Raw genomic sequence first — 18,880 nt, forward strand, 5'->3', positions numbered from 1 at the left:
TTGTCCCTGATCTCTTCGGCTCAAGGCTAGAGCTCTAACACCTGAGACACAGCTCCGCTTCCCATTTTCTGAGGGTTAATTGGAGATAAGAATCTCTCATGGACTTAAGAGCCCCAGCTGGTTTTGCACTGCAATCCTCAGTGCTCAGCCTCCTGAGTATCTAGTATTACAGGCGTGAGCCACCAGCACACAGATTTTCTTGTTACAGAGAAAGTTCCCAAGAAGCTCTTGATATCTGGTTCAATGTATATACATATTTTTTGAGAATATATTTGTGCCAATTCAGGTATTTCACACACTATATCATAATGGCTTGAGAAAATAATGTTTTTAAAACAAAGATTTTAAGGTTGCAAATTAAATGTAAAAGAATTGAATTGAAGCCAAGAACCAGTGGCTCACAACTGTAATCCTAGCAAGGATGGGGGTTCCAAGGTAGCCCAAGCAGAAAAGCCCAAGAGACTCATGTCCAATAAACTACTCAAAAAAAGCCAGAAGTAATGCTATGGCCCAAATAGTAGAGAGTAAGCCTTGAGAAAAGCCAAGAGGCTCAGGAATAGCACCCAGGCTCTGAGTTCAAGCCTTGGGACCAGCAAAATAAAGGAAGAAAAAGAGAGAGATAAAGGGGGAGATGGGGGGAGGGAGGCAGGCAGGAAGGGAGAAAATGGAAGTTAGTTTAATGTTGTAGATGGGACTTAATTGCATTGTAATTTTTCACTAATTCTAAGTAAGAGAGCACAGGAAAACTTTGCAGCCAAGGCTTCTAGATTCAGTATTGATCCTTGTATGTATTTATCCATGGTGTTAGATTATTAGAGAAGGACCTAGGCTTGGTTTTTGTCTAACTTCTAGACCATGCTTCAGGTTCTTGCTGCAGAAGCATTCTTTATTGCCCTGACAGATGAAAACAATGTGTGTTCAGTACTTCCATAAGTTTCACACTCAACTCTTGCTTCTCATACAACAGGAAAATCTTTTTGTATGTGTATACTAGTCCTGGTGCTTGAACTCAGGGCCCAGGTACTGTCTCTTGGCTTTTTTTCCCCTCAAGCCTAATGCTGTATCACTTGAACCACATCTCAACTTCTGGCTTTTTGATGGTTAATTTGAGATAAGAGTCTTATGAACTTCCTACCCGGGTTGGCTTTGAACCATGATCCTCAAATTTCAGCCTACTGAATAGCTATGGTTACTGACATGAGCCACTGACACCCAGCTAACAGGAATGTCTTTAAACATCCTTTTGTTCTCAGTTCCTACCTCAGTCTTTCAGTGGTAATATGTCTAGTCACCACACTGTTTGGGTTTCTGTCATCTGCCCAACTCCCTTCCCTGTTGAGGCACTGTCTCTTTGATCAACAAGTAAATAAATACTAAGTGCAAGCAGTGGACAATGGACTCTATAAAACTGAGAAGTGTGACTACACACACACACACACACACACACACACACACACACTGTAGAAACTAAGATGTCTTAGAGACCTGCAGAAGTAAGTGAAAATGAGTCCCTTAATGGCATTGATGAGAGGAGATGACAATTTTATGTTCTGTTCTGAACTCAAGTCAAGCATTTACCATAAGAATTAAACTCCTTGGACTTTGAAAATCTAAATCAAATCTTGGAAGCTGGAGTGTGTTTTGCAAGTAGTATGGAAAGGAAGAGATGGAGAACGTACTTAGAAATAATCTCTCTTCCTTGTAAACTCCATTTTAAAAGTAATGCTTTTAAAAAAAAAGAAAGAAAAGAAATGCTCCAGTACCTTGATGAGAAATGTCTAATGTGTCATATTCTGGTCTTAGGATATAAAATTTTTCACCTAAGGAGTGATTTTTGTTCAACACTCAGGCTTTTACAATCCTCTAAACAGCCTCTGAGAGAAAGAGTCTGCTTTTCCTAGGGCAGATCCTTCGGGCTGGTGTAGGTCACTCATCAGAGACACACAGCAAGATGTTGGTTTGATTCCACTCTCCTCCTTTTCCTTGTAGCTACCTCATCCCTGAACTCACAACTGCAACAACTCCAGCAGCTCCAGCAGCTCCAGCAGCAGCAGCAGCAGCAGCAGCCTCCACCACCATCCAGCCAGCATCCGCAGCCAGCCCCACAGGCACCCTCGCAGCCCCAGCCCCAGCCCAGCCCACCCCAGCAGCCACCGCCCGCCTCCCAGCCGCTGCCAGCCCCCGCAGCTCAGCTCCAGCAAACCCCCCAGCCCCAGCAGCAGCAGCCCCAGAACCAGAACCAGCCCTCTCCAACGCGGCAGAGCTCCAGCCCCGCTCAGAAGCCCAGTCAGTCGCCAGGACATGGCCTTCCATCGCCACTCACGCCTCCCAACCCTCTCCAGGTAGGTTCTCCATCCTTTCCAGGAGCTCAGAGAGCATGCCACTCCCCAAGGCAGAGGGGGCCCGGCAGAACTGAGCGTCCAGTTCCACAGTGTCTCATTCCAATTGATCTCTTAGGCTTAGGGAAGAGGAAGAAAGTTGTAGGCGGCTGGGGATGCATGTAAACGAAACAAATGGGAGCCCATTGATGTCGCCCTGCGAAGGATAAATGTTATCTCTCCCCTTCTGTGCCAGGCCCCGCACTGTTAAGTGTACTTGTAGCCCGTAATAATTCCATTTTATGATACTTTTTTGAAGGCAGCAAAGATAGCATCCAATTAAAATTATTACTAGCACACTTTTGTAGCCCCACAGAGAATGGCATCTACTGTTCACCAGGCCATCATGGTTATTTCTCTGTATTATGAATACAACAGTGTCTTACCTTGAGTACTTTCTGCTCTTTTGTTTTTATTCTTCTAAAGGCTCTCTGGGGTTAAGAGGGCAAAGAAATTTAGTCCTATTCTTATGTTCCAGATTTCACCATCACTCCACAGTCTAACAAGTACTCAAAATGCATGGCCCAGAGCCTCAACAAAGATGCATCTCCATAGAAATCATAAAATAACTAATGTATTTTCTTTATTGTTGTGACGCTGAGAATAGTAAAAATAGCTATATCAGGTTACCCACAGGCTCACCTGCTCTCTTTGAATGGAGAGAAGTGTTCAAGAATATGTAACTAAGCTTCAGAAAGCCATTCTTGAGGGACGGGGACTGTAGACTAGTGGTAGAGTGCTTGCCTGGCAAGCATGAAGCCCTGGACTCAATTCCTCAGTACCACATACATAGAAAAAGCCAAAAGTGGTGCTGTGGTTTAAGTGGTAGAGCACTAGCCTTGAAGAAGTTCAAGGATGGTGCCCAGCCCAAGTTCAAGCCAAATTCAAGATTGGCAAAAAAAAAAAAAATTAAAAAAGGAAAGAAAAGAAAACCATTCTTAACTTAGATGTGTTTAAAATAAATCAACCTCCAAATCTAATGTCTCTAGTGTTAACACATCAGATCTAGAAATGAATGATTTAGTCAAACTGTACATTCTTTGACTTATATAATAATGTTTGATTTCACGTACATGCAGGACATTGATAATATCTATCAGAGTGGGCCCTTAATACACTCATGAAAAATGTCATCTCAGCCCTCTTCTTTTCCCTCTCCAACCCACAGATGACAGTAGAGATGGCATTCATGCCAAACCAAAATAATAATAATAAACAAAGCCAAGACAGGTTGATGCACACACAAAAGGCAGGTGGGTCCAAAACTTCATCTGGTAGCACTGGCTTTATTTGTTGTTCCATAGTTTTATCTCTTTGAATTTGAGTTGCCCAAACAGCCCAAAGACTTCCTGGAGATGAAGACATTAGGATGACAGGGTAATTGTTTTTCTGGGCACTTGAGCCAGGGAAACTTTCAACTTGAACATTTTTTCCCCCCGAGTCTGGTTAAAATGTATTTTTACAAATCTTACAAAGACAAGACAATCTAATGCCTGTGGCCTGACACTGAAATGAACACAAGCTATATGAGAGCCTTCCTGGATGCTAAGCTATCTAATAAAAGAACAAAATCAAGCATACAAAATGAATGATTATGGCACCTTAACATTTTCAGCATCTGGAATTCAACTAATTATGCCAGAGAATGACTGTAATGCTTTTTAAGAACAATTAAATTAGCTAGGTGCTGTTGTCTCACATTTGGAATCCTAGCTACTCAAGACGCTGAGATCTGAGGATTGTAGTTTAAAGCCAGCCCAGAGCAGAAAAAGTTTGTGAGACTCTTACCTCTAATTAACCAGCAAAAAGCCACAAACAGAGAAGGGTTCTAGTGCTAGAGTAAATTAAAAAAAAAAAAAAACACAAATGAGAGTAAGAGGTCCTGAGTTCAGGTCCAGTCTTAACATCTGAAAAAAAAAAAACAGTTTTGCTTTAATGAATAGTTAAACTAGTCATATCTATATACCATGTGATTAAACACTTCCTCTTTCCCAAGCAACAAAACAGGTAATATTATCAAAATAGACAACTGCCTTGGAATGAATATTATTTAGATGTGACCCCAATTGCATCTAGATCACCATTCTCTCCCATTAAAATATATCTCAGAGCTCTGGTATTATCCATCTCTCCTGAATAATGACAGCATCAACCTTCTTGAGCTATGTCCCATGGGAATCTAAGAGCTGTTTTATTTTATTTTGCAAATGAAGACTCAGGACTACCTTACTTTGTGTATAACCCTAAGAAAATATTCTAATTTTCTCTCTGTTTAGAATTTTTATTTGCATATGTTTACATATATGTAAATTACATATATATTTAAGTATAGAATCAGCACTACACCTACTGCTGTGTATTTGATGGATGACCAAAGAAGTGAATTGGTACACATTTTTTAAACTACCAAATAGGTTTAGGATTAATTTTGATTAAGTCCATGTCAGTAGAAATAAGGACCTTTTCCTTTACTTTGTAAGGCAGGTGTAAAGGAAATGGAGACTTGGATGGTTTAAAATTGTTCTGATGCTAGCGACAGGGTTTTCAAATTTGCAGAGCATGGAAGGATTGAACTTTTTAAACAGAGAATGATTTAAAAGGAACTGCAGCAATATTTTACTCTCAAAGATAATGACCATTAAAGACCAGAATACAGTGTTTTTGTTTGAAAATTATATTAGGGGAATAAAGATTAACTAAATTCACACATGACAGTTTAAAATTTCAAGCCTCCATTTTCATGCAGGCTTTATCTTCTCACATTATTCAAAATTCATCTGAGATATTCATTTAGAACTGAATAGTGTAGATGTAGGGGAAAACAATTCAGAAGGCTCTTTTGCTTATATTTTTTTCAAGGAAAGCAATTATTACTAAATCTATACAAATACCATCAAGCCTTCAGAAAAAAATAATAAAGTAGGCTGTGAGATTGTTTCTCAACATGAAAACAAAAATTAATAGTGCTGGTAATTAATAACACTTTTGACCCCAAAAAAATCTCCAAATAGCTCATCAGGTTTTACTGTAAAATGATAATATAATTTTTAGTTCACTCTTTTACCTAATTCCATGAAAGGATTGCATTTTTGAAATCAGAATGTTTCAAGATAGGCATAAGTCTAAAGTATTACTCCTGAGAAGCTCTGGTAGCATAATAACTTTGCTTATTAGTTCTGCTCTCTTGGGGGAATAGAAAGGCTTAGGAATCCTGAGTGTACACCAGAGGCTGGCTCTGGCCGGTCTGTCTCCAGATTCTCCGTTAAAACTCAAGATCTGCCCATTTGTATTCATTCTTTCCCAGGAGAAAGGTGTTCTAAGCAGAAAATACAAACATGGGAGCCAAGCAGGCAGTTTAAGTTAGTGGATGTGGGTGTGAAACCCAAGACCAAATTCATGCAGACAGCAACTGTAACAGATAAAAGTTCCATAGGGACTGGATTTAGCTTCTGGAATTTGGATGAACATCTACACATCTGGATGGATATCTAACCCCTTTGCCCTAGACTAAGCTAGGATGGGCTAATAAGAAATCTACAATATGTTGAAAGCAAGCAAATTGGAAGCAAAAAGTAAAAGAAACTTTGGAGGCAAAACAAAAAGACATCATGTAATCATTCCTGGAGAAGAAAAAAACAGCCAACCATTCTTCATTTCAGTGCTTAAATCTGATTTTGAAAAATACCCTTAGAGCATAAGAACCATAAAATGAAAAGCCTCTTTGTTGCTATCGTTGAGGTTCTTTTCTCCTGAGAATGTTCTTTAGGAGGTCATATTTGAACCTGGGACATTCCATGCATTCAGTAAAAGGCCTACTGTGTGCATCTTCCCTCCTAAAAGGCCTGGAGATGATCTGGGCCTGCTTGGATCCTGGTCATGGTATTGGTGGTAGAGGAAGGCTGAAGGGCCCTCTTCTATTTCTGAATCTATGCCTCATCTGCATCACTGCTGATTTCTAAAGTCGTTTGTAGGTTCCTGCTTCTGTGATCTGAATGTTAGTGGGTGTCTGCAATTGTATTAGCTATTGAAAAATCTGATCGCCTTAAAGATTCTCTGAGCATTCCTCAAGGTCAGGAGAATTTCTTCCCACTCAGCTGGGTGGCAAAGTGGCAAGAGAGTAGGGGACAAACATAAGTGGGGTAATGATAGCAGCAGCAGATTTTATCTTAGCCCGAGAGTCCAAATTAAAGTCAAGTTTTTATCCTCGGAGTGTCACTGCTAGAAGCTCTGGCCTCAGATTGTTTTTCCACACCTATATATTAGAGAAGCTTAAAAAACCAAATGCTGCATTTAACCTTGGCCTTCTACATACCATCCTACATGGCAGGAAGCAGAATAATCTTTTCCTTGTGGTATTTCATATTTTAATAAATAACAGAGGAGCAGAGAAAGATCAGTAGAAATAAGAGTGAGAGTGTGATCTGGGCTTATGTGGAGAATGAGGAGCCTGGTAACCTCCTAAAAGGTGAAGGTGCTCAAAAGACTGTGCAAAATGTTTTCCAAAGCATGCATTTGCTCATGTCAAGGTTAGTTACCACTCAGACTCACGCAATAAGACTGCCTTGGGATTCTACCTCTGTTACACATTCTAACTAGAGTGAGATGGAGTTTCTATGTTGTTTTAATTTGCATTTCCTTTATGGCCAGACACTGATACTTCATCTGCCATGTATTAGAGGCATTTATTTTTAGTTTTGAAAGGTCATATTAAGATTTTTATCCCTCTTAATTCCTATGTTCTGAAGTACATCCTGAATCTTGTTACAAACAATATAAGTAGCAACCATTCTCCAAGGTCAATAGCATTCTGTCTACCATAAATGTCAGTAGGTCTTGAATCTCCATTTCTAAGTCGAATTTGAACAAGTAGATGTTGGATAATAGAGTGGGATCAGAAGGTTACTGAACATGCATCTTCCTCGCTGCCTAGGATTAAAAATCCCACTCCTTTGTTATTTAGTTGAAATGTGATGGCAATCAAATGACTCTCTGAGCTAAAGTTTTGTTTTTGCCAGTCCTGCGACTTGAACTCAGGGTCTGGAAACTGTTCTTGAGCTTCCTCAAGGCTAGTGCTCTACCACTTGAGCCACAGCACCACTTCCAGCTTTTTCTGTGTAGATGGTACCAAGAAACTGAAACCAGGTATTTGTGCATGCTAGGCAAACAAACTCCCAGCTCCTGGGCTAAGGATTTGTTTAACAACATTCTGCCAGCACAATCCAAACCACGGGAATCTTTGGAAATTGAATCCACAGGGAATCCGTAAAGTTTCCTCTTGGACCTGAAAAGTTAACTGTCATGGATAGGAAGTTATCCACCCAAACACAACAGAGTGATTTTGCAGATAAAATCTAACATATGGATGGAGATGCATTGCATGCTAAACATGTGATTACTCCGAAGATAGAAAGGATTAGGAATTTCTGTTTCTGCTGCCATCCAGAAGACTGAGGGCTTCATTCATGATTCACTCATTCAGCAAGAGGTCGGATGGGAAACGAGAATCCCTTTACCCAACTGTATTAAACACTGAATAAAATAAACAAAATATATTTGCCCATCTACTCTACCAGGGACAATTTTTTCTCTTATGAAAGAAAGAAAATCTCCTTTAAAAAACCCTCAGTTCAACATTACTGACATTTCAAAGAATTTATTACAAGCATTTGAGATCCAGGAGGAACAACAAAGTTTATATTGCTTTGAGAGTGGCAGGGGAAAAATTAGTTTAGCAAGAATATACTTATATACTGCAGTGTTCCTTTGACATGCCTGGATTTACCATTCCTGGGCATTGCTCTGAAGATCAGTCAAATCATGTAGAGAGGGGTTTAGTGAAGCAGGCAGAAAGCTGGCAGGACTGTAGAAGTTCCCCCAGTCATACATAGGAAGAACACCAGATTCGAGGTTGAAGGGGGATGGAGGAAGGTCCTTGTGTGGCAAGTTGGAACCTCCCAAAGTAAACAGGCCCACTGCGTTGATAAGCATGGGAGCAGCTTCATGAGCCATCTCCAATGAGCTCAGCAGGGCGCCTGCTGCCGAACTCCTCATACAGTCCTATTATGGTCTGCAGCTTGGTGGCTGGTAAATCACTCTAGTTCAGAATGCTCCTGAAATAGCTTTGTTTTTCTGGGCCACTTCAGATGTCTAGGGAGTGCTTGCTGTCATATTATTCTGAAGGAGCAAAAATCTAGGTAGTAGCTATGGGAACTTCATATTGCCTTCTAATACATTTTTTGGTCAGTCCTGAGGCTTGAACTCAGGGCTTGAGCACTGTCCTTGGACTTTCTTAAGGGTAGAGCTCTATCACTTGAGCCACAGCACCACTTCCCGCTTTTTCTGTGTATGTGGTACCAGGGAATTGAACCCGGGTCTTCATGCATGCGAGGCAAGCACTCTACCACTAGACCAGACTCCCAGCCTGACTTCTAGTATTTTTATTATCAGTTATTCCTTATCTTTTAGCTATTCTTCCCCAAGCACTTTTAAATGGACTTCCCAAGCTTTGGCAAGTGACTGCTCCCTAAATTGCATAGAAAGTCATTTTTTCTGTGTTCCAAATATTTATTGAATGCTTGTGGTATGCATTGCAGTCCTGAGGAAGGCCTGAAGAACAGATATGGTGCCTTGGAGAGACAGCAATCATTGAAAACAGATAGATCTGGGTTTACATGCTGAACTTTGCTAGACCCTTGGGTCCAGTGAGCACATCCTGTAGAGCCTCAGTTTCCTCATTAGCTGGACAGTTGATGTGAGGATGAAAGATGACTTATATGAGAGCATCTAAGTTGGTTCCTGATTGAGAGCTGGCACCAGTGAGCTTTCCTGATGAAGCATTTCTAATCTAAAGAGGAATGTGAAACAAGAAGATCTGTTTGAAGTTAAACAAAAGCAGTTGCTGGGATATGAAATGCACATGTACACAATAAAAATATGCACTTCAGATTCTGAAAGAACCTGTTTTAGGCAGAATGAGATTCGCATCACACTGACTTAGGGAAGTGGGGAAGATTTATGAGAGGGGCACTTCATAAAGGCTGGTCGTGAGCCTCTTGGAAGGTTAAAGCAGGAAGAATGGGAGTGAGCATCCCCATTTAGCCATGAAAGCTGACTTTGCTGCAACACCTCAACCCTATAGTACCTCATTTTTGCCATCAACATCAGTAAAAACCAAAAATTGATTTTTTCCTTTAAACTCCTAATGTTGTAATTGGGAGCACATATAGAAGGAGAGAAAATCTCGATGATCTATGCTCAACCAGTAGCTTAGGACTTGGGGCAAGTCATCTAATTTCTTTAGAATGTAATTAGTGGATGAACAATTAGATGATCTTGAATCTTTCCCAGCTCCACATTCTACTTATGAGACAACACAAATAATATGATTTGAAGCATATGGAAAGATTCAAATACCTTATGCCTACATGTGTGTATATATGGTGTGTACAACACCATATACAGATATACATACATGTGTAGGGCCATTACCCAAATCACATGTGTAACACTGGAGGAATACTCCTGGAGCTGGGCGTCTGTGGCTCACGCCTCTAATCCTAACTCCAGGGAGACTGAGATTTCAGGACTGAGGTTCAGGTCCACCCAGGCAGACAAATCTACAAGACTTATTTCAATTTAGTAGCAAAGTGCTGAAGTGGAGGTATGGCTCAAGTATTATAACACCTGTTGTGAAGAAAGAAAGTGAAGGAAGGAGGAAGGGAGGAAGAAGGGGTGGAAGGAGGGAGGGATGGAGGCAGAAAGACAGGAAGGAAGGAAGGAAGGAAGGAAGGAAGGAAGGAAGGAAGGAAGGAAGGAAGGAAGGAAGGAAGGAAGGAAGTTAATGGAGACAAAAAACAGGAAGGGAAGAAGGAAGAGAGGGAGGGAGGGAAAGAATAAGAGAGGGAGAAAGGGAGGGTTGTTTGATTGATAAATCACAGCTAGATAATTAACATATATGTAATTGATAGATGACAGATAATATAGAAGACAGAGAGATATATAGGTAACTATATCTAGATGATAGAAAGTTGATAGATTATAGATAGAAATTGAAAGCTAGGGGCCAGGAGTTTGGCCTAGTGGTTAAAGTGTTTGCCTAGCATACACGAAGACCCGGGTTCGATTCCTTGGTACCACATCTGTAGAAAAAGCCGGAAGTGGTGCTGAGGCTCAAGTGGTAGAGCTCTAGCCTTGAGAAATTCCAAGGACAGTGCTCAGGCCCTGAGCTCAAGCCCAGGACTGGCAAAAAAAAAAAAAAGAGTATTTAGGGGCCGGGAGTTTGGCCTAGTGGTTAAAGTGCTTGCCTAGCATGCATGAAGACCCGGGTTCGATTCCTCGGTACCACATACATAGAAAAAAGCCGGAAGTGGTGCTGAGGCTCAAGTGGTATAGCTCTAGCCTTGAAAAAATCCAAGGACAGTGCTCAGGCCCTGAGCTGGCCAAAAAAAAAAAAAAAGAAATTGAAAGCTAGGTAGATAGATAAAATATAGATAGATTTGTAGATAGACAGCTGACTTAAAATATATGGAAAGAAAAAGATACTTAGATATAAACTATATACTACTAGATATTTTTCAATACCTAAAGCTAAAAGACACCCTAGAACAGAGATGCCAAACAAACATTATTAACCAAGGTATTCTGACATTTCTATAACCATTGAACCCTTTTTCATAGAATGCTGAGTAACACCCTATGGAAAACCCTTCTATAACCATTGTTGGGTCAGCATAACTAAAATAACCTACCATTCCTTTACCCAGAGTGGTGTGCATAAACCCACAGACTGGACCCAAAAGGTTGGGCCATGAAGTAAAGTATAGAAAAATAGGCAAAAGAGAATAGTAACACTCAAAATCAAATCAAGAAGAGGAAAAGTGAAATTTGGCCTAGTTTCTTAGTGAACAAAAATCACTTAGTTAAAAAATCTAGCTGAGGGGCCGTGAACATGGCCTAGTGGTAGAGTGCTTGCCTCGCATGCACAAAGCTCTGAGTTCGATTCCTCAGTACCACATACACAAAAAAAGCCGGAAGTGGTGCTATGGCTCAAGTGGTAGAATGCTAACCTTGACCAAAGTCCAAGGACAGTGCCCAGGCCCTGAGTTCAAGGCCCAGGACTGGCAAAAAAAAAAAAAAAGACTAAGTGAATAGCTCTTCATACTACATGAAATCTTAGAAACTGTCTTCTAATGGCTTCCTCTCCCCTCTGCTCTTCGTAACCTCTTTCTCCTGTTCACACATTCCTGGAACACCTGGAATGATCCAGAGAAGGGCCAGTGATACTCACGGTCCAGCCCCCAGGAAATGTCCCGTTCCTGCCTGTTTATTCTTGATGGCTCTGGAGAGTGACCTTAGGGCCTCTTTCGTCTAGAGCTGACCTCAGATTGTGAACCATCTTACCTAGGCTTCCCACACAACTTGGATTACAGGCCTAAGTACAAACCTGGCTCCCCTCCCAGCTTTTCACGGAGAAATTCCCAGTGCTCAAGAGCTAGGCCAGTTTCTTGAAAGCCTCATTCTCCACAGTCATAACAAAAGAGAGTTTTGATTCCAAATTAAAGATCAAGTCAGTCTGATAATCAGTATGACAAGCCAAGGTTAAATCATCTAATGAACCAGGTGGCCAAGACTCCATGTCTTATTTCTTAGGCTCATAACCTACGCTTTTTATTGTTATACCTATGTTTAATATAATGTTATTGTTATTATTATAGTGTACAGAAAGGTTAGCACTTCATAAGTCAGGTAATGAGAACATTTCTGTTTTGGGACAATGTCACCCCTTTCCTTTGCTTTCCCCTAATTTCCTCCTCCCATCCCTGCCCAGAAGGCAATACCTATTTCTAAAAGTGAATTCTTGGAGGCACTGATATTTTCCTTCTCTTTCATCCTCCACTGAGTATTATGGCCTAAAACCCCAATATTGGGGGGTCCCCTGGGGACAAAGGCAAGGCACAGGAAGATATCATGCTGAGAACACTCACTCTAGAGGAGTCCTTGAAATGACTGTCTGTTGGAAAGGGCAGTCGTCTTGTGCCCAGCCACCTCTGAGGATGCCTGTGAAGCCCCCCAATGGATGTGCAATGGAAAGATGCATTTGTATGCTGTTGCTCTCATCTCAGATCTACTGGCAGTGTCTGCAAGCCCAGTTGGGCTCCAATCAATGCAACTCTCCCAGCCTGTCACATTTTTGTCTGAACTGTCACTTGACAGGTGTCACCCAGACACCACTTAGTTTTCTACACCACTAGATAGTTAACTGTCAAAGGAAAGAAGGAAAGTTAAGGACTCCCTACTTTTTCCTCATCTGGGCTCCACATTCTCCTAGAGGCTGGCTGCTCTTTCTCCAGAGCTGAGTTTGCTCCTCATATTGTGAGTTTGCCCCACGTGGCATTCACAGAGAACAAGAAGGGGAAGATCTGTATGTTACTGTGGTGTTAATGTGATGCTCATGTGAAACCCTCTAGCATCACCCAGAAATGCCCTCCAGAGCCTGGCAGGCTTTTGAATGTTCTATTTTTTTTTAATTAGGAGGGGGTAAAAGTATTGTACTCCTAAGATCCTTCAACAAAATTCTTTCCAGGACTCTTCACTCAGAAGGAAATTTAAGAATCAATGGCTAAAACCAAATGGTCCTTGGTAACTAAACTGGACAGAAAAGAAATTCATGGCAGAAAGCAAAGATGAGGGCTGTGAGTATTTCCTAGTGGTAGAGCGCTCATCTAGCATGCACAAGTCCATGGGTTTGATTCCTTGGCACCCCATACACAGTAAAAGCCAGAAGTGGTGCTGTGGTTCAAATAGTAGAATACTATCCTTGAGAAAGCCAAAGGACAGTGCCCAGGCCCTGAGTTCAAGCCCCAGAACTGTCAAAAAAGAAAAAGAAAAGGAAAGAAAGAAAGCATTACTGGCCAACTCCTTGAGGGGTGAGATGGGTATCTTCTCACCAGAAGGAAAGACCTATATATAATCAAATATCCTCAGAACCCTCAGGACCTTTTATTTGGCTGACCTTTCTCTCTTTCTCTCTCTCAGGGCTCTGCATCTAGGCTTGGTCCACTACTTCTTTTGTTTTCTTTCTTTAAGACAAAAAAATGTCCCAACTCAGATTAGTTCTCAGCATTCACTGCCCATTGGGATTGCAGAGATTTTGGTATATTGCGTTACCAATGTCTGGGGACTCGCCTACTCCAAGATCTAACTGTAGCCGGCATCAATACTTGTTAAATGCACCCCCGCCCCCACATGGAGGTTTCCAAATATAGCCAGGGTTGAGGACAACCATTTATGGTCTTGAAAATAAGCTTTAGCTTACTCATTTCTAAAAGGGCAAATCCATGCCTTTTATACAAAATACCTTAGGAGTGAGCTACAAGAGTTGGTGCTACCTTTTGCAGTATAGCAGAAGTAGGGTTTCATATCTGAAAGAATGAGTTGTAGTCCTGTCCCTCCCAGATTCACACTCTATGAGGGAAATAAAAACAATATCTTGCTTTATTATCCTTCTTCCCTCTGCTGCAAGCCTCTTCCAAACTCTGAACTTGGGTTCATAACCCTGCATCTGAGAAAAAAATCTCAAATGTGGAGACTTACATCTGATGCCCAAAAATCTAACAGAGAAAATAAGTAATATTTACACAAATAAATGACCCCAACACAAACAACTGATGAGCTGGAGATTAGATGCTGTCTCTTCTAACCTATATGAGGGCTTCCCAAACTTGCTTTTGCGTACAAAGCCCACTGGGGTCTTGTTAACTGTAGATTCTGATTCATAGATTGGGGTTAGAAAGTCCACCCCCAGACTTTACATTTCTAACTAATGCCCCAAGACGGCCTCCACTGACCTTCCACCCATACTTGGAGCTGCCAAACTCTACCCTGTGAACCTGTCAGACCTGCCAGGTTTTTTTCCCAGAGGGACAAAGGACCAGGAAGACCATCTGACATCACAACCACTGAGTTGCCTACTTTTTTAACTTTGTCAGTCATGAGGCATGAACTCAGGGCCTGGGTACTGTCCCTGACCTCCTTTGCTCAAGGTTAGTGCTCTACCACTTTGAGTCACAATACTACTTCCAGTGTTCTGGTGTTTATTTGGAGATAAGAGCCTCACAGGGACTTTTCTACCTTGGCTGGCTTTGAACCTCTATACTCAGATATCAGTCTCCTGAATGGCCAGGATTACAGGTGTGAGCCACCCGATCCCAGTGCCTTGCTTTTTCTTTTCCTTGTGGAATGTTCATCTTTGTAAAGAGGGCTTCTTGCAATCGTGTCATGTCTTTCTCTGTATGCCAAGACGGTGGTGGTTAGAACTGTTGGATGATATTCCTGTGTCACCAATACCTCCTAGCTTCTCTTTCTCCTGTCATCTTATCATTGCTCACATATCAGTAGGTCTCCTTAGGGGGACAAGGACCAGGCCACATGATTCTTTTCTTCCTTCATTAACTATACTAGTTTTTTTTTGGGGGGGGGTTATCTCTACCAAACTGAAATACCAAGTATGAAGAGATTATAGTTGTCTGTGGCCACTAACTAAATGAATGTTGATATAGCCAACAAGCCACCTGTGAAAAGTCAGAGGGTCTCCTCCTAATTCTGAGGCCTCCATTACCTTGCTCTATGGCAGTGGCAATCACATCTTGGCTCCATGGCCCATCTCTTCATGCAGAAGTGAAAGTGGACTTGAGATAGTCTGCCTCAGTGGAGACAAGAATAGCCTTGCATCGCCCTCACCAGTGCCATCACCAATGTTCTGCTTTGGGAGCAAAAGTCACCGAGGTACCTGCAAAACAGAAGCAAAATCATCCTCAATGTATAGAGGCCATCTCAGGAGTCAGGATGTCCTATTTTTAATCTACTTTTAGATTATGTGGTGGTCAGGAGTAGAAATTCTTTACCCTCATAAGAAGAGATTCTCTACAAAGGGATATGCTCATTAAGCATCTCAATTCCAGTCACATGTCTTCAGAGGTGGCTGTTCCTGTTAGAATGAGGGATTTTGTTTCTGCTAGTGGGAGAGAAATGTTTTCCTGATAAAATGGAAGACAAGTCGTCCAACACACCTGACCTTTGAAGTTCTCGGCCTGTCTTTTTATATTTCCTGTGAGGAGGTATATGGATTCCGTAGGCCACATAAGTTTCTGACATTTGCCCAATAGTATTGCCCATTGGACAGGCAGGCCCTGCTTATTAAATATCTTTGGGAAGAAATTTCATTATATTTTCATCTTCTAAGACCAAAAATCTAATAGAATTTGTCCACACATCAGCCTGAGAATGAATAACTGAATGCCTGGGATAGCGTAAAAGAAAACAAATTTGAAAAATCAACTCGCAAGGCTTTGCCAGCCTGAATCCCATAGTTTACACCTGTGTTCTTGCATTCAAAGGTTAGATTGTATGTGTACATGTAGATTATATGTATACAATCTATCATAATTGTATGTGCATTCAATACATATATACATTAATATATGATGCATACATGAGAATGTATGTAATTCACACATATTCATTTTAAAAATTCTTTTAGAAACTTGGAGGTTCTGTAGCATGTACTTATGTGGTCATCCATGTAGTTTGGGAGAGCCTAAGAATGGTAGAAGAATGACATTGTATGGGCCTTTTCTTTTTCTATCCTTTTCTGCCTGGGAAAAGAGAGAGAGAGAGAGAGAGAGAGAGAGAGAGAGAGAGAGAGAGAGAGAGAGAGAGAGAGAGAGAGAGAGAGAGAGAGAGAGGAGAGAATGACTAAGCAGTGCTGGAGATTTGAATTTGCTTAAGTATGATGGTTGATTGCGGATGCAAGGGCCGGCCCTCCCCCGAAGGTGATTGACTGGACCCTGCAGGTCTTCACACCCGATGCCTGGATTTGACTTGGAAAGTCTGCCAAGTCTTTTACTGGGAAATTTATCTTAATTAGATCTGAAAGACCTGCCACAGCAGAATAGTCACACCGATTAAAATGAAAAACAGGAGAAATTACTGATCAAATTAATCATAATGTCGGGTTACAGCTGTAGGTCTGATGTAATTTGCCACTCCAGTGAGTTACATCGCCCAGCCTGGGATCCGTAACACCGCCTGCTTCAGGCAGCCGGCAGGCTCTCATTCTATTCATTTTCCTGGCTTGCTCTGACCTCCTCACTGCAACTGGAAACAAATCAGCCACCAAACAAATGGGTGGTGGGGGGGCTAAGAAATGTTCTCTTCCCCAAGCGACTGCTCCATCGTATGAGTTGAACGGGGTGAGCCTTTAAACCTGGGCCCTGTGCTCTTGGGGCCCTGTGCCTAATCTCCTAGTTTTTCTCAAGCTGACCTGACATTGATTCGATGCAGACCGGGAATCAGAAGGTCACAGGACAAAACCTTTGGCTCTGAGCAATGGGGGAAAACCTTTAGAAAAATCTCCTTGCCAGCTTGATTCTGCCACTGAGACAAGGATTGAAATAATCTGAAGTGTCAGGACAGAGGAAGAAGAAACTTAGTCTGAAAAATCCAGTGGTCCCAGATAAATGCCCCTTGACATCTTGCCTCGATCAAGGGGAGATGAGAGAATACTATTGTTCTTATCATTACCTTTAAGTGAGTTATACAAAGGGATTTCATGTCTGACCATGAGACGATGCCTTTTGATCTATATCACCCCTTCCTTCTCCCCATCTCTCCCAACCCCATCCATACCCTCAAGCTACCTGCTTCCATCACATGCACTGGGTATCACAACTGTATCTGCTCAATCATCTGGCCTCTCCCCTTGACCTTTCCCCCCTTCTTATCCGTAGGCAGCCCTGTAGCTGACTGTGGTTCAATCTGTGTTTACAAAAACTTGTCTCCATGGGATTGGAAGTTCTCAGAAGTTGAGACTTAGTAGCAGTGTCAGACTCCCCTCACATTACTTGAACAGTGAGGGAGTCTCTCCTAGTTCTGCAGAAGCCATGTGAAAGCAGTAGTCATCAGAAGGGGCAGGGAAAGGAGCCCCTCATTCTTCCCAATTGTCAGGTGACAGGCCCTGGTGGCTTACCCTATAATCATAGCCACTGACGAGGCTGTGATATGAGGATCACAGTTCAAAGCCAGCCTGGGGAGGAAAGTCCATCAGACTTTATTTCCAGTCAACCAACAGAAGGCCAGACAGTGGGCAGTGGTAGAATGCCAGCCTTGAACAGCAACAACAACAAAATGTCGTGTGAGAGCAGGAGGTCCTGATTTTAAGCCCCAGCACCAACACAATAAGTAAATTTAATTGATTGATTGATTGTTGATTGATTGAAGTTGTCAGATGCCTTTGGAGTTGTGAGGCTTCCTCATTACAAGGTGGAGGCGGGGGGAGAAGGGAAGTGTCTGTGGACCAGTGCTTATTCTCTCCACCCCTAGTCTGGAGAGGTTCCTATCCTCCCTTCTTCTTACCGCTAGGGAACCTGGTACATTTTGTGATCAATGTGGTGGCAGCTTTGTGATCTCTGGATCCTTGTATGGATCCTGTTGGGAAGATCAACCCAGACTGGGGGAGCATGCAATGCCTTCCATCATGACATTAGAAGTGACCTACTGAGTTCACTTAGTGTTTGGTAACTTATTTTTAATAGAAAAAAAATAAAAGCATAGAACATGCCCAGCCATCTTACACAGAGTAAATCTGTGTATGTCTTTCCTTGAAACTTTTGTTTTAATGTTATACATATAGATGCACATGTACATAGTTACATGTACAAAGACATATATATATTTATATATTGAAAGACAGAAGTAATAATTGTGTATATATTTCGCATGTATACATTGGGTTGAGATAGCAAATGTATTTCTTTTTTTTTGTGCCAGTCCTGGGGCTTGAACTCAGGGCCTGAATGCTGTCCTCGGGCATTCCTCAAGGCTAGCACTCTATCATTTGAGCCACGACACCATTTCTGCCTTTTTCTGTGTATATGGTACCAAGGAATTAAACCCAGGGCTCCATGCATGCCAGGCAAACACTCTATCACTAGGTCACACTCCTGGCCCCAGCAAATGTTAGAATATTTTTTTTTTACCTTTAGGGAGGAAGGTCCAGCTTTTCAGGTAGGAGAAGGTTGGATTTCCTAGGTCTGGAAGATTCCAGATGGCAGCTTTGTCAACATACTGCATGTGCTGGTGAACTCCCAAACACTACCCAATAGTCAAATAGAACCAAGTAAAACCCGCCTTCCATACCTCTCCCTGCCAACACACCTTGCATGGAAAGTAAAGATTCAGTGTGCACCTCTACCTGTGTAGTTGAAACTCAAATCAAATCAAGAGTTGACTAAGCCCACCAAACTGAAGAAATAGATTAAAATAGAAAATAGATTAAAATAGAAAAAAATAGATTAAAAATAGGTTAAAAGGAAACATGGAATGAATGTCTAATTTAGATTCTTTAAAAAAAAGCTGGGTCTCCTACAGAGAGGAAAAGTCACGGGCCAGGCCCCCCGTCAGAGAAACTCCATTGCTAGCTTTCCCCTGTTGTCCTGCCTCAGGCA

The 18,880-nt window shown here is 41.8% G+C and overlaps 1 protein-coding gene across 1 annotated transcript in view; it reads left to right on the plus strand.

Moving 5' to 3' along the window:
- Pou6f2 (POU class 6 homeobox 2) overlaps positions 1 to 18,880 on the plus strand; it is a 230,066-nt gene that overhangs the window by 111,062 nt on the left and 100,124 nt on the right. The window contains exon 4 of the mRNA XM_090332603.1: positions 1,990 to 2,342. Within this exon, the coding sequence (XP_090188729.1) occupies positions 1,990 to 2,342 (353 nt within the window). The remainder of the gene's footprint in view (positions 1 to 1,989; positions 2,343 to 18,880) is intronic.

The sequence above is a fragment of the Megascapheus bottae genome, chromosome 5, assembly GCF_031878675.1.
Source record: "Megascapheus bottae isolate mThoBot1 chromosome 5, mThoBot2.hap1, whole genome shotgun sequence".
NCBI classification, from domain to species: Eukaryota; Metazoa; Chordata; class Mammalia; order Rodentia; family Geomyidae; genus Megascapheus; species Megascapheus bottae.